The sequence below is a fragment of the Heptranchias perlo genome, unplaced genomic scaffold, assembly GCF_035084215.1.
Source record: "Heptranchias perlo isolate sHepPer1 unplaced genomic scaffold, sHepPer1.hap1 HAP1_SCAFFOLD_465, whole genome shotgun sequence".
Lineage (NCBI taxonomy): Eukaryota > Metazoa > Chordata > Chondrichthyes > Hexanchiformes > Hexanchidae > Heptranchias > Heptranchias perlo.
The window spans coordinates 140,748-165,444 of record NW_027139479.1 but is presented as its reverse complement, the minus strand read 5'-3'; the positions used below and the strand labels follow the sequence as shown (position 1 = coordinate 165,444).

Sequence of the window (24,697 nt, the reverse complement as noted above, 5' to 3'; positions counted from 1 at the left end):
CCCTCAGTACTTTTTTAAAAATTCGTTCACGGGATGTGGGCGTCGCTGGCAAGGCCGGCATTTATTGCCCATCCCTAATTGCCCTTGAGAAGGTGGTGGTGAGCCGCCTTCTTGAACCGCTGCAGTCCGTGTGGTGACGGTTCTCCCACAGTGCTGTTAGGAAGGGAGTTCCAGGATTTTGACCCAGCGACGATGAAGGAACGGCGATATATTTCCTAGTCGGGATGGTGTGTGACTTGGAGGGGAACGTGCAGGTGGTGTTGTTCCCATGTGCCTGCTGCCCTTGTCCTTCGAGGTGGCAGAGGTCGCGGGTTTGGGAGGTGCTGTCGAAGAAGCCTTGGCGAGTTGCTGCAGTGCATCCTGTGGATGGTGCACACTGCAGCCACAGTGCGCCGGTGGTGAAGGGAGTGAATGTTTAGGGTGGTGGATGGGGTGCCAATCAAGCGGGCTGCTTTATCTTGGATGGTGTCGAGCTTCTTGAGTGTTGTTGGAGCTGCACTCATCCAGGCAAGTGGAGAGTATTCCATCACACTCCTGACTTGTACCTTGTAGATGGTGGAAAGGCTTTGGGGAGTCAGGAGGTGAGTCACTCGCCGCAGAATACCCAGCCTCTGACCTGCTCTCGTAGCCACGGTATTTATATGGCTGGTCCAGTTAAGTTTCTGGTCAATGGTGACCCCCAGGATGTTGATGGTGGGGGATTCGGCGATGGTAATGCCGTTGAATGTCAAGGGGAGGTGGTTAGACTCTCTCTTGTTGGAGATGGTCATTGCCTGGCACTTGTTACTTGCCACTTATGAGCCCAAGCCTGGATGTTGTCCAGGTCTTGCTGCATGCAGGCTCGGACTGCTTCATTATCTGAGGGGTTGCGAATGGAACTGAACACTGTGCAGTCATCAGCGAACATCCCCATTTCTGACCTTATGATGGAGGGAAGGTCATTGATGAAGCAGCTGAAGATGGTTGGGCCTCGGACACTGCCCTGAGGAACTCCTGCAGCAATGCCCTGGGGCTGAGATGATTGGCCTCCAACAACCACTACCATCTTCCTTTGTGCTAGGTATGACTCCAGCCACTGGAGAGTTTTCCCCCTCATTCCCATTGACTTCAATTTTACGAGGGCTCCTTAGTGCCACACTCGGTCAAATGCTGCCTTGATGTCAAGGGCAGTCACTCTCACCTCACCTCTGGAATTCAGCTCTTTTGTCCATGTTTGGACCAAGGCTGTAATGAGGTCTGGAGCCGAGTGGTCCTGGCGGAACCCAAACTGAGCATCGGTGAGCAGGTTATTGGTGAGTAAGTGCCGCTTGATAGCACTGTCGACGACACCTTCCATCACTTTGCTGATGATTGATGGGGCGGTAATTGGCCGGATTGGATTTGTCCTGCTTTTTGTGGACAGGACATACCTGGGCAATTTTCCACATTGTCGGGTGGATGCCAGTGTTGTAGCTGTACTGGAACAGCTTGGCTAGAGGCGCAGCTAGTTCTGGAGCACAAGTCTTCAGCACTACAGCTGGGATGTTGTCGGGGCCCATAGCCTTTGCTGTATCCAGTGCACTCAGCCGTTTCTTGATATCACGTGGAGTGAATCGAATTGGCTGAAGACTGGCTTCCGTGATGGTGGGGATATCGGGAGGAGGCTGAGATGGATTATCCACTCGGCACTTCTGGCTGAAGATGGTTGCAAACGCTTCAGCCTTGTCTTTTGCACTCACGTGCTGGACTCCGCCATCATTGAGAATGGGGATGTTTACAGAGCCTCCTCCTCCCGTTAGTTGTTTAATTGTCCACCACCATTCACGACTGGATGTGGCAGGACTGCAGAGCTTTGATCTGATCCGTTGGTTGTGGAATCGCTTAGCTCTGTCTTTAGCATGTTGCTTCCGCTGTTTAGCATGCATGTAGTCCTGAGTTGTAGCTTCACCAGGTTGGCACCTCATTTTTAGGTAAGCCTGGTGCTGCTCCTGGCATGCTCTTCTACACTCCTCATTGAACCAGGGTTGATCCCCTGGCTTGTTGGTAATGGTAGAGTGAGGAATATGCCGGGCCATGAGGTTACAGATTGTGCTGGAATACAATTCTGCTGCTGCTGATGGCCCACAGCGCCTCATGGATGCCCAGTTTTGAGCTGCTCGATCTGTTCTGAATCTATCCCATTTAGCACGGTGATAGTGCCACACAACACGTTGGATGGTGTCCTCAGTGCGAAGACCGGATTTCATCTCCACGAGGACTGTGCGGTGGTCACTCCTACCAATACTGTCATGGACAGATGCATTTGCGACAGGTAGATTGGTGAGGACGAGGTCAAGTAAGTTTTTCCCTCGTGTTGGTTCGCTCACCACCTGCCGCAGGCCCAGTCTAGCAGCTATGTCCTTCAGGACTCGGCCAGCTCGATCAGTAGTGGTGCTACCGAGCCACTCTTGGTGATGGACATTGAAGTCCCCCACCCAGAGTACATTTTGTGCCCTTGCTACCCTCAGTGCTTCCTCCAAGTGGTGTTCAACATGGAGGAGGACTGATTCATTAGCTGAGGGAGGACGGTAGGTGGTAATCAGCAGGAGATTTCCTTGCCCATGTTTGACCTGATGCCATGAGATTTCATGGGGTCCAGAGTCAATGTTGAGGACTCCCAGGGCCACTCCCTCCTGACTGTATATCACTGTACCGCCACCTCTGGTGGGTCTGTCCTGCCGGTGGGACAGGACATACCCAGGGATGGTGATGGAAGAGTCTGGGACGTTGGCTGAAAGATATGATTCTGTGAGTATGGCTATGTCAGGCTGTTGCTTGACTAGTCTGTGGGACAGCTCTCCCAATTTTGGCACAAGTCCCCAGATGTTAGTAAGGAGGACCTTGCAGGGTCGACTGGGCTTGGTGTTTTGCCGTTGTCCTGTCCGGTGCCTAGTGGTCCGATGCCGGGTGGTCCGTCCGGTTTTATTCTTATTATGACTTTTCGTAGCGAGATTTTACAACTGAGTGGCTTGCTAGGCCATTTCAGAGGGCAATTAAGAATCAACCACATTGCTGTGGGTCTGGAGTCACATATAGGCCAGACCGGGTAAGGGCGGCAGGCTTCCTTCCCTAAAGGACATTAGTGAACCAGATGGGTTTTTACAACAATCCGGTAGTTTCATGGCCATCATTACTGATACTAGTATTTTAATTCCAGATTTTTATTTAATTAATTGAATTAATTAATTGAATTTAAATTCGCCAGCTGCCGTGGCGGGATTTGAACTCATGACTCTGGATTTTAGTCCAGGCCTCTGGATTACTAGCCCAGTAACATAACCACTATGCTACCGTACTCCGACAGGGCAGCGCTCCCTCAGTACTGCCCCTCCGACAGGGCAGCGCTCCCTCAGTACTGCCCCTCCGACAGGGCAGCGCTCCCTCAGTACTGCCCCTCCGACAGGGCGGCGCTCCCTCAGTACTGCCCATCCGACAGGGCAGCGCTCCCTCAGTCCTGCCCCTCCGACAGGGCAGCGCTCCCTCAGTCCTGCCCCCCCGACAGTGCAGCGCTCCCTCAGTACTGCCCCTCCGACAGGGCAGCGCTCCCTCAGCACTGACCCTCCAACAGGGCAGCGCTCCCTCAGTCAACCATGTTGGTGTGGGGACTGGAGTCACATATAGGCCCAGACCGGGAAAGGATGGCAGGTTTCCTTCCCCAAAGGACATTAATGAACCAGTTACGAACATAGGAACAGGAGTAGGCCATTCAGCCCCTCCTGCCTGCTCCGCCATTTGATAAGATCATGGCTGATCTGTGATCTAACTCCATATACCTGCCTTTGGCCCATATCCCTTAATACCTTTGGTTGCCAAAAAGCTATCTATCTCAGATTTAAATTTAGCAATTGAGCTCGTATCAATTGCCGTTTGCAGAAGAGAGTTCCAAACTTCTACCACCCTTTGTGTGTAGAAATGTTTTCTAATCTCACTCCTGAAAGGTCTGGCTCTAATTTTTAGACTGTGCCCCCTACTCCTAGAGTCCCCAACCAGCGGAAATAGTTTCTCTCTATCCACCCTATCTGTTCCCCTTAATATCTTATAAACTTCGATCAGATCACCCCTTAACCTTCGAAACTCGAGAGAAAACAACCCCAATTTGTGTAATCTCTCCTCGTAACTTAACCCTTGAAGTCCGCGTATCATTCTAGTAAACCTACGCTGCACTCCCTCCAAGGCCAATATGTCCTTCCGAAGGTGCGGTGCCCAGAGCTGCTCACAGTGCTCCAGGTGCAGTCTAACCAGGGTTTTGTATAGCTGCAGCATAACTTCTGCCCCCTTGTACTCCAGTCCTCTAGATATAAAGGCCAGCATTCCATTAGCCTTACTGATTATTTTCTGAACCTGTTCATGACACTTCAATGATCTATGTACCTGAATCCCTAAGTCCCTTTGGACATCCACTGTTTTTAACTTTTTACCATTTAGAAAGTACCCTGTTCTATCCTTTTTTTGATCCAAAGTGGATGACCTCACATTTGTCTGCATTGAATTCCATTTGCCACAGTTTTGCCCATTCACCTAATCTATCAATATCCCTTTGTAATTTATGTTTTCATCTACACTGCTTACAATGCCACCAATCTTTGTGTCATCGGCAACCTTAGATATGAGACTTTCTATGCCTTCATCTAAGTCGTTAATAAATATTGTGAATAATTGAGGCCCCAAGACAGATCCCTGCGGGACTCCACTAGTCACATCCTGCCAATGTGAGTACCTACCCATTATCCCTACTCTCTGTCACCTTTCACTCAGCCAACTTCCTAACCAAGTCCATACTTTTCCCTCGATTCCATGGGCTTCTATCTTAACTAACAGTCTCTTATGTGGGACCTTATCAAATGCCTTCTGGAAGTCCATATAAATAACATCCATTGACATTCCCCTGTCCACTACTTTAGTCACCTCTTCAAAAAATTCAATCAGGTTTGTCAAGCACAGCAACGCAAAGCATCAACCACAATATACGGGCACTGAGACGACATCACTTTAGTCACGGATTGAAGGCCGCAAATCAGAGCGACATGTTACCAAACTCCACGCAAGGCTCTGCCTGTTGGACACACCCAGCCTGGTGAGTGAGACCCATCATCTCCCTCTGAAAACCGGCTGGCTCCAAACACATCCTCGCTCACAAAGCTGGTGCCACATTCCACAATTTACACCAGCTGTAGTTGAGCGTGTCCCGTGTCCTGGGGGGAGGCGGTTTCCCTCACGGAGGGGCAGACCCTGAGTCTGCGTCGGGGGCACAGCCTCACCGAGACCCAGCGCCCGTACTTCAACAGCCGGAGTGCGAGACTTTCAATCCCGAGAGACCCCCTTCTTAGACAACATGGTATCATTAATGTGATAAATGGCCAACAGTGAGTGGGTGACAAAAGCAGGAAATCCCCGATGTCCGACAGGGCAGGACTGCACTACTACTGAACTCAGCATCTCCAGATTGAAGCTGGGGCGGGGTGGGGGAGTTAGGGTGAGGATGGGATCGCACTGGGAATCAATACCCCCATGTTGAATGGCCTGCTGACTGCACTGGAGGACATAAGAACATAAGAAATAGGAGCAGGAGTAGGCCATATGGCCCCTCAAGCCTGCTCCACCAATCAATCAGATCATGGCTGATCTTCGACCTCAACTCCACTTTCCCGCCTGATCCCCATATCCCTTGATTCCCCTAGAGTCCAGAAATCTGTCTATCTCATCCTTGAATATATTCAGTGACTCAGCATCCACAGCCCTCTGGGGTAGAGAATTCCAAAGATTCACAACCTTCTCAGTGAAGAAATTCCTCCTCATCTCAGTCTTAAATGGCCGACCCCTTATCCTGAGACTATGCCCCCTAGTTCTTGACTCTCCAGCCAGGGAAACAATCTCTCAGCATCTACCCTGTCAAGCCGCTCATAATCTTATATGTTTCATGATGTGGAGATGCCGGTGATGGACTGGGGTGGACAAATGTAAGGAATTTTACAACACCAGGTTATAGTCCAACAGTTTTATTTGAAAATCACAAGCTTTCGGAGGCTTTCTCCTTCGTCAGGTGAGTGACACTCACCTGACGAAAAGCCTCCGAAAGCTTGTGATTTTCAAATAAAACTGTTGGACTATAACCTGGTGTTGTAAGATTCCTTATATGTTTCAATGAGATCACCTCTCATTCTTCTAAACTCCAGAGAGCATAGGCCCATTCTACTCAATCTCTCCTCAAAGGACAACCCTCTCATCCCAGGAATTAATCTAGTGAACCTTCGTTGCACCGCCTCTAAGGCAAGTATATCCTTCCTTAGATAAGGAGACCAAAACTGTACACAGTACTCCAGGTGTGGTCTCACCAAAGCCCTGTACAATTGTAGTAAGACTTCCTTATTCTTGTACTCCAACCCCCCTTGCAATAGAGGCCAACATTCCATTTGCCTTCCTAATTGCTTGCTGTACCTGCATGCTAACTTTTTGTGTTTCATGGATAAGGACATCCAAATCCCTCTGAACACCAACATTTATTAGTTTCTCACCATTTAAAAAATATTCTGTTTTTCTATTTTTTCTATCAAAGTGAATAATCTCACATTTCCCCACATTATACTCCATCTGCCACCTTCTTGCCCACTCACTTAACCTGTCTATATCCCTTTGCAGACTCTCTGTGTCCTCCTCACAGCTTACTTTCCCACCTAGCTTTATATCGTCAGCAAACTTGGATACATTACACTCGGTCCCTTCATCTAAGTCATTAATATAGATTGTAAATAGCTGAGGCCCAAGCACTGATCCTTGAGGTACCCCACTAGTTACAGCCTGCCAACCTGAGAATGACCGGTTTATCTCTACTCTCTGTTTTCTGTCCATTAACCAATCCTCTATCCATGCTAATATATTACCCCCAACCCCATGAGCCCTTACCTTGTGTAACAACCTTTTATGTGGGCACCTTGTCGAACATCTCTTGAAAATCCAAATATACGACATCCACTGGTTCCCCCTACCTACCCTGTTAGTTACATCCTCAAAAAACTTGTCAAACACGATTTCCTTTTCATAAAACCATGTTGACTCTGCCTAATCATGTTATGATTTTCTAAGTGCCCTGTTACCACTTCCTTAACAATGGATTCCAGCATTTTCCCGACGACTGATGTCAGGCTAACTGGTCTGTAGTTCCCTGTTTTCTCTCTCCTTCCTTTCTTGAATCGTGGGGTCACATTTGTTACCTTCCAGTCCACTGGGACCATTCCAGAATCTAGGGAATTTTGGAAGATCACAACCAATGCATCCACTATCTCTGCAGCCTCCTCTTTTAGAACCCTCGGATGTAGGCCATCAGGTCCAGGGGATTTATTGGCTTTTAGTCCCATTAGTTTCTCCAGTACTTTTTCTCTACTGATATTAATCATAGAATCACAGAAAGTGATGGCACAGAAGGAGGCCATTCGGCCCATTGTGTCGGTGCCGGCCGAAAAAGTGCTATCTAGCCTAATCCCACTTTCCAGCCCTGTCGGTTTCGGCACTTCAGGTGCACGTCCAAGTACTTTTTAAATGAGTTGAGGGTTTCTGCCTCTACCACCCTTTCAGGCAGTGAGTTCCAGACCCCCACCACCCTCTGGGTGAGAAAAGTTCTCCTCAGCTCCCCTCTAATCCTTCTACCAATCACTTTAAATCTATGCCCCCTGGTCACTGACCCCTCTGCTAAGGGAAATAGATCCTCCCTATCCACTCTATCTAGTCCCGTCATAATTTTATACCTCAATTAAATCTCCCCTCAGCCTCCTTTGTTCCAAAGAAAACAACCCCGGCCTATCCAATCGTTTCTCATAGCTAAAATTCTCCAGTCCTGGCAACATTCTCGTAAATCTCCTCTGTACCCTCTCTAGTGCAATCACATCTTTCCTGTAATGTGGTGACCAGAACTGTGCACAGTACTCAAGCTGTGGCCTAACTAGTGTTTTATACAGTTCTAGTATAACCTCCCTGCTCTTATATTCTATGCCTCGGCTAATAAAGGAAAGTATCCCGTATGCCTTTTTAACCACCTTATCTACCTGTCCTGCTACCTTCAGGGATCTGTGGACATGCACTCCAAGGTCCCTCACTTCCTCTACTCCTCTCAGTATCTTCCCATTTATTGTGTATTCCCTTGCCTTGTTTGCCCTCCCCAAATGCATTACCTCACACTTCTCTGGATTGAATTCCATTTGCCACTTTTCTGCCCACCTGACCAGTCCATTGATATCTTCCTGCAGTCTACAGCTTTCCTCCTCACCATCAAACATAAGCCCAATTTTTGTATCATCTGCAAACTTCTTGATCAAGCCCCCCACATTCAGGTCCAAATCATTAATATATACCACAAAAAGCAAGGGACCTAGTACTGAGCCTTGCGGGACCCCACTGGAAACAGCCTTCCAATCTCAAAAACACCGGTCGACCATTACCCTTTGCTTCCTGCCACTGAGCCAATTTTGGATCCAACTTGCCACTTTCCCTTGGATCCCATGGGCTTTTACTTTTTTGACCAGTTTGCCATGTGGGACCTTGTCAAAAGCCTTGCTAAAATCCATGTAGATTACATCAAACGTACTACCCTCATCGACCCTCCTTGTTACCTGCTCAAAAATTCAATCAAGTTAGTCAAATCCATGCTGACTGTCCTTGATTATTCCGTGCCTTTCTTCATTACTTTCAGTTCCTCACTCTCATTAGACCTTTGGTTCCCCACTATTTCTGGTATGTTTTTTGTGCCTTCTACGATAGATAGATACAAAATATCTGTTTAATGTCTCTGCCATTTCCTGATTCCCCATTATAATTTCTCCTGTCTCAGCCTCTAGGGGACCAACGTTTACTTTTGCTATTCTCTTCCTTTTTACATACTTGTAGAAGCTCTTACAATCTGTTTTTATATTTCTTGCTAGTTTACTTTCATATTCTATTTTCTCCCTTTTTATCAATTGTTTGGTTGTCCTTTGCTGGTTTCTAAAACTCTCCCAATCCTCAGGCTTACCACTCTTCTTGGCAATGTTATGGGCCTCTTCTTTTAATCTAATACTATCCTTAACTTCTTTAGTTAGCCATGGATGGATCACTTTTCCCGTGGAGTTTATATTTCTCAATGGAACATGTATTTGTTGAAAATATTGAAATATTTCTTTAAATGTTTGCCATTGCTTATCTACCGTCATACCCTTTAATCTAATTTCCCAATCTACCTTAGCCAACTCGCCCCTCATGCCTATGTAATTGGCTTTATTTAAGTTTAAGACTCTGGCTTCTGACTTAAGTACATTACTTTCAAACTCAATGTGAAAGTCTATGATATTATGATCACTATTCCCCAGAGGATCCTTTACTGTGAGATACAGTTTTGGTGTCCATACTTAAGAAAAGACATACTTGCTCTCGAGGCAGTACAAAGAAGGTTCACTCGGTTAATCCCAGGGATGAGGGGGCGGACATATGAGGAGAGGTTGAGTAGATTGGGACTCTACTCATTGGAGTTCAGAAGAATGAGAGGCGATCTTATTGAAACATATAAGATTGTGAAGGGGCTTGATCGGGTGGATGCGGTAAGGATGTTCCCAAGGATGGGTGAAACTAGAACTAGGGGGCATAATCTTAGAATAAGGGGCTGCTCTTTCAAAACTGAGATGAGGAGAAACTTCTTCACTCAGAGGGTAGTGGGTCTGTGGAATTTGCTGCCCCAGGAAGCTGTGGAAGCTACATCATCAAATAAATTTTAAACAGAAATAGACAGTTTCCTAGAAGTAAAGGGAATTAGGGGTTACGGGGAGCGGGCAGGAAATTGGACACGAATTTAGATTTGAGGTTAGGATCAGATCAGCCATGATCTTATTGAATGGCGGAGCAGGCTCGAGGGGCCGATTGGCCTACTCCTGCTCCTATTTCTTATGTTCTTATGTTCTTACTAATTTACCCTCTCTCATTACACAATACAAGATCTAAAATAGCCTGTTCCCTAGTTGGTTCCATGATGTATTGCTCTAGGAAACCGTCTCGAATACATTCCATGAACTTGTCCTCCAAACTATCTTTGCCAATTTGATTTGCCCAGTCTATATGAAGATTAAAGTCCCTCATGATTACTGCATTACCTTTGTTACAAGCTCCTATTATTTCACGATTAATACTCTGTCCAATGGTATTGCTACTATTAGGGGGCCTATAAATTACTCCCACCAGTATTTTCTGCCCTTTGTCATTTCTTATTTTCACCCAGACTGATTCTACTTTCTGATCTTCCGAGCCGAGATCCTTTCTCACCACTGTCCTTACATCATTCTTTATTATTAGGGCTACACCTCCTCCTTTTCCATTCTGCCTATCATTTCTAAACGCCATAATACTCAGGACAGTGAAGACAAGTGGAAAAGTTCTGCAGCAAAGGACGGCAGCCGTCCAGTACCTTAGTCAAGTGGCCCAGGTGAGTGTCGGCAGAGTACAGTAGGACAGTGTCGCAGCTGAGCCCCATCCTGTCCTCATCCGATGCACACACACTTTCTTGCACTTGTGCTCCCGCTCACACTCGCCCCCGCTCACCAGCAAGGGTCACTGGACACTGATCAGCAGCAGGAACCGTGACTGAAATTTTTTCGCCCCTTCTTAACCCAGGGGCATGGAGGGTAATTATAGCCCGTCCCCCAATGCCAACCCGGGCATAAACCAGCGAACTCAGGACAGTCCTGGGACTAATCCAGGTACTGACCCGGGGACTTTCCCCCGGACTGACAATTCTGTCTCTCGATAATTTCAGTGAAGAAGTTGTGAGCACAGGATTTCCCATCTGTTGTACTCGCACCGACCTTTCACTGAGTTGCACTCCCAGGGGAGGCTAAACGAACACCGCTCTGACAACTACAAATCAATCATCAGCAAACCGTGCTGGACACCCCGTGCTGCGACCCCCAGAAGTTCACAGGTGGAGGGTCGAAGCTCGGGGTTCGAGTCAGGCCGGAGCTGCCCCGTTGTCGGGGTTCCACCTACCTCCCCCCAGGTACCGGCTGTGTCGTGCAGGTTATTCTTGTGGTAGGACAGTTGCCGGATGCAGTTGTTGACGGCGATGCTGCTCTTCCCAGGAGCCAGGTCCTCTTCCAACATCTCCACCCAACCGAGGGATCGAACAGCAAAACACTGCAGAACACACCGCCACAGTCACCTCTCCACACCCAGTATACAAACATCAACCATCGATAGAAAGGCTCGAGGGCAGAGAGATTAGTGCTGAGGAAACGGAGTCAGCAATGGAACTAGTGGACGAGTGCAAAAAATAATTTAAAAGCCTGATTGAATGTTGGCCTTTATCTCAGGGGTGTGGAATACAAAGGGGAGGAAGTGATACCTCAGCTGTACAGAGCCCTGGTCAGACCCCATCTGGAGACTGGGTTCAGTTCTGGGCACCGCCCCTCAGGAAGGAGATATTGGCCTTGGAGGGGGTGCAGTGCAGATTCACCAGAACGATACCGGGGCTAAAAGGGTTAAATTACGAGCACAAGTTGCAGAGATTAGTATTGCCTTGAGTTTAGAAGATTAAGGGGTGATCTAATCGAGGTGTTTAAGATGATTAAAGGATTCGATAGGGTCGATAGAGAGAAACTATTTCCTCTGGTGGGGGGAGTCCAGAACAAGGGGGCAGAACCTTAAAATTAGAGCTTGGCCGTTCGGGGTGATGTCAGGAAGCACTTCCTCACACAAAGGGGAGTGGGAATCTGGAACTCTCTCTCCCCCCAAAAGCTGTTGAGGCTGGGGGTCAATTGAAAATTTCAAAACTGTGATTGATCGATTTTTGTTGGGTGAGGGGATCGAGGGATATGGACTAAAGATGCAGATCAGCCAAGATCTAATTGAATGCCGGAACAGGATCGAGGGGCTGATCGGCCTCTGACAGAGAGAGGCTGGAAGGTTTCCTCTGCCTGCAGAAATCCACCCTAAATTCTGTCAGGGGGCATGGACCCACGAAATAACACTGCCTCCAACGTGGCACTAATTGGCACTCTCATTCAGGGGTGGGGTGAGAGATAGGAGAATGTTAAACTGGTGCAGTAGGGGGTCCCTCTTCTTGGGGGGGGGGGGGGGGGGGTTGGGGGGGAAATTGAGGTATATTCCTGGAGTAGAGGGAGCTTTACTCTGTATCTAACCCTGTACCTGCCCTGGGAGTGTTTGATGGGACAGTGTAGAGGGAGCTTTACTCTGTATCTAACCCGTGCTGTACCTGCCCTGGGAGTGTTTGATGGGACAGTGTAGAGGGAGCTTTACTCTGTATCTAACCCTGTACCTGACCCTGGGAGTGTTTGATGGGACAGTGCAGAGGGAGCTTTACTCTGTATCTAACCCTGTACCTGCCCTGGGAGTGTTTGATGGGACAGTGTAGAGGGAGCTTTACTCTGTATCTAACCCTGTACCTGCCCTGGGAGTGTTTGATGGGACAGTGTAGAGGAAGCTTTACTCTGTATCTAACCCTGTACCTGACCCTGGGAGTGTTTGATGGGACAGTGTAGAGGGAGCTTTACTCTGTATCTAACCCTGTACCTGCCCTGGGAGTGTTTGATGGGACAGTGTAGAGGGAGCTTTACTCTGTATCTAACCCTGTACCTGCCCTGGGAGTGTTTGATGGGACAGTGTAGAGGGAGCTTTACTCTGTATCTAACCCTGTACCTGCCCTGGGAGTGTTTGATGGGACAGTGTAGAGGGAGCTTTACTCTGTATCTAACCCGTGCTGTACCTGCCCTGGGAGTGTTTGATGGGACAGTGTAGAGGGAGCTTTACTCTGTATCTAACCCTGTACCTGACCCTGGGAGTGTTTGATGGGACAGTGCAGAGGGAGCTTTACTCTGTATCTAACCCTGTACCTGCCCTGGGAGTGTTTGATGGGACAGTGTAGAGGGAGCTTTACTCTGTATCTAACCCGTGCTGTACCTGCCCTGGGAGTGTTTGATGGGACAGTGTAGAGGGAGCTTTACTCTGTATCTAACCCTGTACCTGCCCTGGGAGTGTTTGATGGGACAGTGTAGAGGAAGCTTTACTCTGTATCTAACCCTGTACCTGACCCTGGGAGTGTTTGATGGGACAGTGTAGAGGGAGCTTTACTCTGTATCTAACCCTGTACCTGCCCTGGGAGTGTTTGATGGGACAGTGTAGAGGGAGCTTTACTCTGTATCTAACCCTGTACCTGCCCTGGGAGTGTTTGATGGGACAGTGTAGAGGGAGCTTTACTCTGTATCTAACCCTGTACCTGACCCTGGGAGTGTTTGATGGGACAGTGTAGAGGGAGCTTTACTCTGTATCTAACCCTGTACCTGCCCTGGGAGTGTTTGATGGGACAGTGTAGAGGGAGCTTTACTCTGTATCTAACCCTGTACCTGCCCTGGGAGTGTTTGATGGGACAGTGTAGAGGGAGCTTTACTCTGTATCTAACCCTGTACCTGCCCTGGGAGTGTTTGATGGGACAGTGTAGAGGGAGCTTTACTCTGTATCTAACCCGTGCTGTACCTGCCCTGGGAGTGTTTGATGGGACAGTGTAGAGGGAGCTTTACTCTGTATCTAACCCTGTACCTGACCCTGGGAGTGTTTGATGGGACAGTGCAGAGGGAGCTTTACTCTGTATCTAACCCTGTACCTGCCCTGGGAGTGTTTGATGGGACAGTGTAGAGGGAGCTTTACTCTGTATCTAACCCGTGCTGTACCTGCCCTGGGAGTGTTTGATGGGACAGTGTAGAGGGAGCTTTACTCTGTATCTAACCCTGTACCTGCCCTGGGAGTGTTTGATGGGACAGTGTAGAGGAAGCTTTACTCTGTATCTAACCCTGTACCTGACCCTGGGAGTGTTTGATGGGACAGTGTAGAGGGAGCTTTACTCTGTATCTAACCCTGTACCTGCCCTGGGAGTGTTTGATGGGACAGTGTAGAGGGAGCTTTACTCTGTATCTAACCCTGTACCTGCCCTGGGAGTGTTTGATGGGACAGTGTAGAGGGAGCTTTACTCTGTATCTAACCCGTGCTGTACCTGCTCTGGGAGTGTTTGATGGGACGGTGTAGAGGGAGCTTTACTCTGTATCTAACCCTGTACCTGCTCTGGGAGTGTTTGATGGGACAGTGTAGAGGGAGCTTTACTCTGTATCTAACCCGTGCTGTACCTGCCCTGGGAGTGTTTGATGGGACAGTGTAGAGGGAGCTTTACTCTGTATCTAACCCGTGCTGTACCTGCTCTGGGAGTGTTTGATGGGACGGTGTAGAGGGAGCTTTACTCTGTATCTAACCCTGTACCTGCTCTGGGAGTGTTTGATGGGACAGTGTAGAGGGAGCTTTACTCTGTATCTAACCCTGTACCTGCCCTGGGAGTGTTTGATGGGACGGTGTAGAGGGAGCTTTACTCTGTATCTAACCCTGTACCTGCCCTGGGAGTGTTTGATGGGACAGTGTAGAGGGAGCTTTACTCTGTATCTAACCCTGTACCTGACCTGGGAGTGTTTGATGGGACAGTGTGGAGGGAGCTTTACTCTGTATCTAACCCTGTACCTGACCCTGGGAGTGTTTGATGGGACGGTGTAGAGGGAGCTTTACTCTGTATCTAACCCTGTACCTGACCTGGGAGTGTTTGATGGGACAGTGTAGAGGGAGCTTTACTCTGTATCTAACCCGTGCTGTACCTGCCCTGGGAGTGTTTGATGGGACAGTGTAGAGGGAGCTTTACTCTGTATCTAACCCTGTACCTCCCCTGGGAGTGTTTGATGGGACAGTGTAGAGGGAGCTTTACTCTGTATCTAACCCTGTACCTGCCCTGGGAGTGTTTGATGGGACAGTGTAGAGGGAGCTTTACTCTGTATCTAACCCTGTACCTGCCCTGGGAGTGTTTGATGGGACAGTGTAGAGGGAGCTTTACTCTGTATCTAACCCTGTACCTGACCTGGGAGTGTTTGATGGGACAGTGTAGAGGGAGCTTTACTCTGTATCTAACCCTGTACCTGCCCTGGGAATGTTTGATGGGACAGTGTAGAGGGAGCTTTACTCTGTATCTAACCCGTGCTGTACCTGCCCTGGGAGTGTTTGATGGGACAGTGTAGAGGGAGCTTTACTCTGTATCTAACCCGTGCTGTACCTGCCCTGGGAGTGTTTGATGGGACAGTGTAGAGGGAGCTTTACTCTGTATCTAACCCGTGCTGTACCTGCCCTGGGAGTGTTTGATGAGACAGTGTAGAGGGAGCTTTACTCTGTATCTAACCCTGTACCTGCCCTGGGAGTGTTTGATGGGACAGTGTAGAGGGAGCTTTACTCTCTATCTAACCCTGTACCTGCCCTGGGAGTGTTTGATGGGACAGTGTAGAGGGAGCTTTACTCTCTATCTAACCCTGTACCTGCCCTGGGAGTGTTTGATGGGACAGTGTAGAGGGAGCTTTACTCTCTATCTAACCCTGTACCTGCCCTGGGAGTGTTTGATGGGACAGTGTAGAGGGAGCTTTACTCTCTATCTAACCCTGTACCTGCCCTGGGAGTGTTTGATGGGACAGTGTAGAGGGAGCTTTACTCTCTATCTAACCCTGTACCTACCCTGGGAGTGTTTGATGGGACAGTGTAGAGGGAGCTTTACTCTCTATCTAACCCTGTACCTACCCTGGGAGTGTTTGATGGGACAGTGTCGAGGGAGCTTTACTCTGTATCTAACCCTGTACCTGACCCTGGGAGTGTTTGATGGGACAGTGTAGGGGGAGCTTTACTCTGTACCTGACCCTGGGAGTGCTGCACGTGGAATCTGTCCCCCAGTGAGAGTCAGGAAAGGGAGAAAAAGGAGACAGAAAAGCAGCCAACAGACGGCTGATTTCTGAAATTTACATTTTTTGATAGCTCCGTATGTGATGAAAAGGGAAACTTCCTTGTCCTCACCTTCGATTCATCGTCAATGTTCAGGATTTTTTTGTTGTTATCCGCTTGACCCCTGAGAGAAGAGATAACTGAGCGTGAAAATGGATTTATTAATTAGCCAGAACATTCCCAAATAACGAGCACAGCACGGCATTCGACCACACAAACACCCCGACACCGTAACATCCCCCCGCACCCCAATACTAACCCCCCCCCGACACTAACCCCCCCCCCGCACCCCGACACTAACCCCCCCCCCCGCACCCCGACACTAACCCCCCCCCGCACCCCGACACTAACCCCCCCCGCACCCCGACACTACCCCCCCCGCACCGTAACACCCCCCCCCCGCACCCCGACACTAACCCCCCCCGCACCGTAACACTCCCCCCCCCCCCCCCCCCCCCCCTCAACACCTGTCTTGGGGAAAGGGTGGAAGGTTTTTGGACACGAGTTTTGCCAATCCTTATACGGTGAGACTGGGTGGGAGTTGCCAGGGCACCGAACACGGGCTCAATTCCAGCATAACCCGGATCTGCCCCAAATGGTCGACTCGGTCACTCGGAAATTGTGTCTCGTCTATAACTTAATGTTAGGCGTTCGGTGTGACAGCGGAGAGATGGTCATGGGATGAAGAGAAGTGTTGGAGACGTAGAGCTGGGAAGCGATGCCCCTGCGGAAGATGGGCCTGTCTCCACGGACGATGTGTCCAAGGGGCAGCATGCCAATGAGGAAAGGGAGGGGGCCGCCGAGGAAGGGGGCCGAGGAAGAATCCTTGGGAAACTCTGGAGGTGAGTGAGCAAGAGTTGGAGGTTGTTAGCGATGTGCTGGCTGTGTTCAGACAGGTAGGAGTGAAACCATTCAAGGGCAAGCCTACTGAGGTGGACTGAACAACCACATCGGTCAGAGAAACCATGGAGGATAATGTGTCACAGTTACAGTCACATTAGCCATTTAAACAGGGCAGCTTTGGTATCATAGAATCATACAGCACAGGAGGTGGCCATTCGGCCCATCGTGCCTGTATCCAGGGCAGGGCAAAACCTGGGCTGGAGTGTCTTGAACATGGAGTTGTCGGAGAGATGAGAACGCAGCTTGGAGGTGACGATATCATCATATCGTAGGAGCTACAGCACAGGAGGAGGCCATTCGGCCCATCGTGTCTGTGCCGGCTCTTTGAAAGAGCTATCCAGTTAGTCCCATTCCCCCTGCTCTTTCCCCATAGCCCCGCAAACTTTTCCCTTCAAGTATTTATCCCAATTCCCTTTTGAAAGTTATTATTGAATCTGCTTCCACCGCCCTTTCAGGCAGCGCATTCCAGATTATAACAACTCACTGCGTAAAAAAATGTTTCCTCGTCTCCCCCTCTGGCTCTTTTGCTGATCACCTTAAATCTGTGTCCTCTGGTTACCGACCCTTCTGTCACTGGAAACAGTTTCTCCTTATTTACTCTATCAAAGCCCTTCATGATTTTGAACACCTCGATTAAATCTCCCCTTAACCTTCTCTGTTCGAAGGAGAACAACCCCAGCTTCTCCAGTCTCTCCGCATATGTTCAAGGACCTTGGACAAGGAGGAGAGATTAGAGATTGTATGGTAATTGGAGGGTGGATTGGTCAAAGATAGGGCTTTTTGAGGATGGAAGTGATGGCCGTTTTGGAAGAGGGACAGTGCCTGAACAGACAGAGCCATTAACAATGTCAGCGAGCACTGGGGCCAGGAAAGGTAGTTGAGGTCAGAGGTTGGATGAGAAGGGGATGAAGGGGTCAGTAGGTGGGGCTTTATCGACTGGGAAGGGAGAGAGGGTTAGGATGAGTGAGGGACAAGGAGATGGTCTGTAGAACGGGGGAGGGGTGGCACTGGACACAGCTGTACAGACGGTCCCAATTTTTAACTTTAAGTACATGAGCTCCTTGAACTTGGTGTTAGAGGTGAGGGTTCAAGGGGCAAGAGAGAAGAGGGTTTGAGGATGCAGGTTACCATAGAGAAGAGGAATCTTGAGGTGTTCTTGCCTCTACCCAGAGGATCTGACTGTGGCCAGGGTTGGTCTGTCAACCTTGAGGTGGTCCATCCAAATCTGGGATTGGATGGCAAAACTGGTCGTGCTCCAGGAGTGCGGCCCTCAGACTTAAGGGTTCAAAGATGGGAACCGTATCAGAGAGAATGATAAGGAAAGGAGACGGTGAGAATGAGGCAGAATTAAGGGAGTGATTCAGCAGTTCGTGGCACGGCCATCAGTGGGCCAGAGCCGGGAGAGTTGGCACTTTGTGAATTGGGGGTAGCTTTTTCCAGGGGTGAAGGGCTGGGGTTGGAGTTGGAGGTGGGCAAGGAGACAAGGACATGTCAGTGATCGAGATGTACAGACCCACTCCTCCGCACTGCTCACTGCCTGATCTCCAACCATTAACCAGAAGATCCTAACGGTCCAGTACTCACTTACCCCAGATTGAGGGATGCGTATCGTAGAGTCGCTCCCTCAAACTCTTTCAGGCTGGTGTCTGAGTTCTCGGCCATGGTTGGCACATCCTGATGGAGAAGTGAATTTCAGCTCTTTAGAAATTACCAAACATGTTACAATAATGAAAAAAACAGCGGAGTGTAAAAACACTACTCCAGGAGACATTGGAGGAACAGGAAAAGGCCATTAGGCCCAACAGACTCGTCTGCGTTTTCACAGATTGATCCCACCTATCAGCCTCACCATATCCCTCAACCCCGCCTTCCCACCGTATCCCTCAACCCCGCCTTCCCACCGTATCTTCAACCCCGCCTTCCCACCGTATCCCTCAACCCCGCCTTCCCACCGTATCCCTCAACCCCGCCTTCCCACCATATCTTCAAACCCACCTTCCCACCGTATCCCTCAACCCCGCCTTCCCACCGTATCCCTCAACCCCGCCTTCCCACCGTATCTTCAACCCCGCCTTCCCACCGTATCCCTCAACCCCGCCTTCCCACCGTATCCCTCAACCCCGCCTTCCCACCGTATCCCTCAACCCCGCCTTCCCACCATATCTTCAACCACGCCGTCCCACCGTATCCCTCAACCCCGCCTTCCCAACGTATCCCTCAACCCCGCCTTCCCACCCTATCCCTCAACCCTGCCTTCCCACCATATCCCTCAACCCTGCCTTCCCACCATATCCCTCAACCCCACCTTCCCACCATATTCCTCAACCCCGCCTTCCCACCATATCCCTCAACCCCGCCTTCCCACCATATCCCTCAACCCCACCTTCCCACCATATCCCTCAACCCCGCCTTCCCACCATATCCTTCAACCCCACCTTCCCACCATATCGCTCAACCCCGCCTTCCCACCATATGACATGGGAATACGATGTTGTGGCATCCCACTGCCCCGCTCTCTCCCCATAGCCCTGTATCAATCCCAAACTAATCCCACTGCCCCGCTCTCTCCCCATAGCCCTGTATCAATCCCAAACTAATCCCACTGCCCCACACTCTCCCCATGGCCCTGTATCAATCCCAAACTAATCCCACTGCCCCGCTCTCTCCCCATAGCCCTGTATCAATCCCAAACTTATCCCACTGCCCTGCTCTCTCCCCATGGCCCTGTATCAATCCCAAACTAATCCCACTGCCCTGCTCTCTCCCCATCGCCCTGTATCAATACCAAACTAATCCCACTGCCCCACTCTCTCCCCATGGTCCTGTATCAATCCCAAACTAATCCCACTGCCCCACTCTCTCCCCATAGCCCTGTATCAATCCCAAACTAATCCCACTGCCCCGCTCTCTCCCCATAGCCCTGTATCAATCCCTAAATAATCCCACTGCCCCGCTCTCTCCCCATAGCCCTGTGTCAATCCCAGACTAATCCCACTGCCCCACTCTCTCCCCATAGCCCTGTATCAATCCCCAATTAATCCCACTGCCCCACTCTCTCCCCATAGCCCTGTATCAATCCCCAATTAATCCCACTGCCCCACTCTCTCCCCATAGCCCCGTATCAATCCCCAACTAATCACACTGCCCCACTCTCTCCCCATAGTCCTGTATCAATCCCAAACTAATCCCACTGCCCCGCTCTCTCCCCATAGCCCCGTATCAATCCCCAACTAATCCCACTGCCCCACTCTCTCCCCATAGTCCTGTATCAATCCCCAACTAATCCCACTGCCCCACTCTCTCCCCATAGCCCCGTATCAATCCCCAACTAATCCCACTGCCCCGCTCTCTCCCCATAAGCCTTGTATCAATCCAGTTTATATTACTCTCTTCATGTCTCTCCCCTGGCAACTTATTGCGCAAATAAAGTAATTTAAACCCAAATCTGACAATATTGGGGATTCTATCCCGATTACTCACGGTTGCTTATTACCATGAATGCTGCACGGTTGCTTAACTCAAATCGTATTTATTTTACTGTTCAGTTCACTTCACCAGAGTCTCTAACTGAACTCTGACATATGTTGAAATAAGACCATAACCATAAGACAGTAAGAGATAGGAGCAGGAGTAGGCCGTTCGGCCCCTCGAGCCTGCTCCGCCATTTAATGAGATCATGGCTGATCTGATTTTTACCTCAACTCCACTTTCCCCATATCCTTTGACTCTCTTGCTGATCAAAAATTTGTCTAACTCAGCCTTGAATGTATTCAATGACTCAGCCTCCGCAGCTTTTTGGGGCAAAGAATTCCAAAGATTCACGACCCTCTGGGAGAAGAAATTCCTTCTCATTTCCGTCTTAAACGGGCGACCCCTTATTGAGACTGTGCCCCTAGTTTTAGATTCCCCCATGAGGGGTAACATCCTCTCAGCATCTACCCTATCGAGTCCCCTCAGAATCTTGTACGTTTCAATAAGATCTCCTCTCATTCTTCTAAACTCCAATGAGTATAGACCCAACCTGTTCAATCTTTCCTCATAAGACAACCCTTCCATACCCGCAATCAACCTAGTGAACCTTCTCTGAACTGCCTCCAATGCAAGTATGTCCTTCCTTAAATAAGGGCACCAGAACTGTACGCAGTACTCCAGGTGTGGTCTCACCAGTACCCTGTACAGTTGGAGCATGACTTCCCTGCTTTTATACTCCATCCTCCTAGAAATAAAGGCCAATATTCTGTTTGCCTTCCGGCTTACCTGCTGCACCTGTATGTTTCATGTACGAGGACACCCAGATCCCTCTGTGCCACAGCATTTTGTAGTATTTCTCCATTCAAATAATATTTTGCTTTTTTATTTTTCCTCCCAAAGTGGATGACTTCATATTTTCCCACATTATATTCCATCTGCCACATTTTTGCCCATTCACTTAACCTGTCAATATTCCTTTGCAGACACTTTGTGTCCTCACCGCAACTTGCTTTTCCACCTATCTTTGTATCATCAGCAAATAAATAAAGTGAGTTTGCCGGAACAAATCCTCTCCGATCAGAACCTGCCCGGCATCAACACTGCAGCTTATCCCGGGATTGTCTCTCCTCCCCAAAGGCGCTGACTCCTCTTGGCGTACAGTTCCATTTGGCTTCCCTGGATAGTATCTGAGGGATATTCAACTCCTGGAGGCATCACAGCTGAGCCTTCGTCCAGTCTTCACCACCCCCTCACGTCTCCGCAGGAGGGTGGCCGACACTGGCAGAGCATGGGTGTGGGCTCACTACTGACGGTTCACTGTCCCTGTCTGTTGGAGCTCTGACTCCCTGCCTTCCCCCTTCACCCCACCACATCACCAGCTCAACAGTTCATGGGTAAGAACCCCGGCTGATTCACCTCCTCCCTACCCAGGGCTACAATGTCCCACTTACTGTCCCTGCTCAGATTGGCCATCTGAGGACACACTACTCCATGCCTGAATGGAACTGTACCCCAAGAGGGGTCAGCACCTTTGGGGAGAAGAGACAATCCCGGGACATGCCGTTAATTCGCTCAGCTACTGTGGGGTGGGCGCGGAGGGGAAGGGGAACTTATATTTTTTAATTCATTCTCGGGATGTGGGCGTCGCTGGCATTTATTGCCCATCCCTAATTGCCCTTGAGAAGGTGGTGGTGAGCCGCCTTCTTGAACCGCTGCAGTCCGTGTGGTGAAGGTTCTCCCACAGTGCTGTTAGGAAGGGAGTTCCAGGATTTTGTAGGAACGGGTGATATATTCTTGCTAATTATTACCCGAGTGTCAGTAACAAACCAGCGTGATAATTATTACCATCCTGTCGCAATATTACTGAGTCAGTCAGGAGTTACCAATCTTGCTCAGCACACCTTCCTCACTAGTTAATGCACCATGAGGAGCTCCTTAATGCACTTTCTCTGGATTTAGTTCCCAGCCCATTCGGAAGATTGAATACAGATAGTTAGATTCTCCGTCCCAAGAGACACAGATAATTACTGTGTGAACACTGCCAACCCAAGTCATCAATATTAGTCCCAGCATTAACAGTTTTAAAGGTGGGATTTATGTATTTTTTCGCTCCTGCCCTGAGCAGGTGTTTGAGCCGAGCAGCTCATACCTTAAGGTGTCAGCCGTGGCTCAGTGGGCAGCCCGAGTCAGAAGGTCCTGGGTTCAAGTCGCACTCCAGAGACTGGAGCACAAACTCTAGGGCGGCACTGTCGGAGGGGCGGTACTGAGGGAGCGCCGCACTGTCGGAGGGGCGGTACTGAGGGAGCGCCGCACTGTCGGAGGGGCGGTACTGAGGGAGCGCCGCACTGTCGGAGGGGCGGTACTGAGGGAGCGCCGCACTGTCGGAGGGGCGGTACTGAGGGAGCGCCGCACTGTCGGAGGGTCGGTACTGAGGGAGCGCCGCACTGTCGGAGGGGCGGTACTGAGGGAGCGCCGCACTGTCGGAGGGGCGGTACCGAGGGAGCGCTGCACTGTCGGAGGGGCGGTACTGAGGGAGCGCCGCACTGTCGGAGGGGCGGTACTGAGGGAGCGCCGCACTGTCGGAGGGTCAGTACTGAGGGAGCGCCGCACTGTCGGAGGGTCAGTACTGAGGGAGCGCCGCACTGTCGGAGGGGCGGTACTGAGGGAGCGCCGCACTGTCGGAGGGGCGGTACTGAGGGAGCGCCGCACTGTCGGAGGGGCGGTACCGAGGGAGCGCTGCACTGTCGGAGGGTCAGTACTGAGGGAGCGCTGCACTGTCGGAGGGTCAGTACTGAGGGAGCGCTGCACTGTCGGAGGGTCGGTACCGAGGGAGCGCTGCACTGTCGGAGGGTCGGTACCGAGGGAGCGCTGCACTGTCGGAGGGGCGGTACTGAGGGAGTGCTGCACTATCGGAGGGTCAATACTGAGGGAGCGCTGCACTGTCTAGAGGTGCGTCTTTCAGATGAGATATTAAACTGAGGCCCCATCTGCCCTCTCAGGTGGATGTAAAAGATCCCACGGCCACTATTTTGAAGAGCAGGGAGTTCTCCCTGGTGTCCTGGCCAATATTTATCTCTGAACCAGCATCACTAAAACAGATTATTTGGTCATTTATCACCTTACTGTTTGTGGGATCTCGCTGTGCACAAATTGGCTGCCGTGTTTCCTACATTACAACAGTGACTACACTTCAAAAGTACTTAATTGTAAAGCGCTTTGGGACGTCCTGGGGTTGCAAAAGGCGCTGTAGAAATGGGAGTCTTTCTTTTCCTGCCCTGAGCAGGTATTATTTGAGCAGAGCTGCTCGTACCTGGAGCCCTGATGAGCACTCGCGATGATCACCTTTGTATCTCCGAGTAGTGGATGGTTTTTACCATATGGATAAGTCGGTGTCCGGATCCCGTTACAGCTCTGACGGACCGACGCACAGCACCTGGCACTGAGCGGCGAGTAGATCCGTGCTCCAGTCCCACTCCCACCTCTCATGGGGTAATCCTGGGATTTAGAGAGGGAGGGGAGAGGTGGGCAGAACCCAATCCAATCAATCAATGTGCAGGGGGAGGGGGAACATCGCCTGGTTTGCACACATGCGAGGAGCCTCATTACTCCACTATGTCTTGGATTTAATAAAGAACCTGCTTCGGAACAGGAGGGAGGCCATTCAGCCCCTCGGGCCTGTTCCGCCCTTCTATTGGATCATGACTGATCTGCACGCCAACACCATTTTCTTCTAAAAATTCATTTCTGTGGTCAACTTGTAAACCACAAAAGTTAAAGAATCAACAGACTTTAAATAAACGACAACTTGCCTTCCAAATGTCAGCATCATCACACTTCTCACTCACAGCCAAACCAGTCCAAGTGAGCTGGAAAAAAATCGGAATGGTCAGCGGGCAAAGGGAGTGACGGGGACAATGGGGAGACGCAGGCACACGGGGAGACGCAGGCACACGGGGAGACGCAGGCACACGGGGAGACGCAGGCACACGGGGAAAATGGAGGGAGGGTAAATAGGAAAGAAATAAGTTATTCGCACAGCAATTTCTTCAAGTTTTAACCACCTACCCATCTTCCCACCATATCCCTCAATCCCACTACCCACCTTCTCCTCATATCTGAGAGTCCAAGAGGTGAGCGTGATGTAAAAGGAGAGCCCGCGGGCGGGAGGAGAGTCCAAGAGGTGAACGTAGTGTAAATCTAAGGCAAGTCATGGCAGCAGAGCTCGCACCCGTGATATGCTCCTCCTGCACTATGTGGGAAGTCATGGACACTACAGGCGTCCCTGGTGACCATGTGTGCAGGAAGTGTGTCCAGCTGCAGCTACTGGCTAACCGCATTTCGGAGCTGTAGCTGCGGGTGGATTCACTTATTGTGCAGGGTCCCTTAGGGAAGAGCGACCATAACATGATAGAATTCCTCATTAAGATGGAGAGTGAAGTAGTCGAATCCGAAACTAGGGTCTTGAACCTAAACAAAGGAAATTACGAAAGTA

At 50.0% G+C, this 24,697-nt stretch overlaps 1 protein-coding gene across 2 annotated transcripts in view; it reads right to left on the bottom strand.

The window, feature by feature from the left end:
- The window catches only part of LOC137313310 (amyloid beta precursor protein binding family B member 2-like), a 62,275-nt gene that overhangs the window by 14,333 nt on the left and 23,245 nt on the right, over positions 1–24,697 (bottom strand). The window contains exons 4-7 of one of the 2 annotated variants that reach the window (XM_067979419.1): positions 24,015–24,071; positions 18,323–18,408; positions 15,904–15,955; positions 11,014–11,160 (exon numbers count right to left, since the gene is read on the bottom strand). In XM_067979419.1, coding sequence (XP_067835520.1) covers positions 11,014–11,160; positions 15,904–15,955; positions 18,323–18,408; positions 24,015–24,071 — 342 coding nt within the window. The remainder of the gene's footprint in view (positions 1–11,013; positions 11,161–15,903; positions 15,956–18,322; positions 18,409–24,014; positions 24,072–24,697) is intronic. The other variant, XM_067979420.1, reaches the window with a different exon arrangement.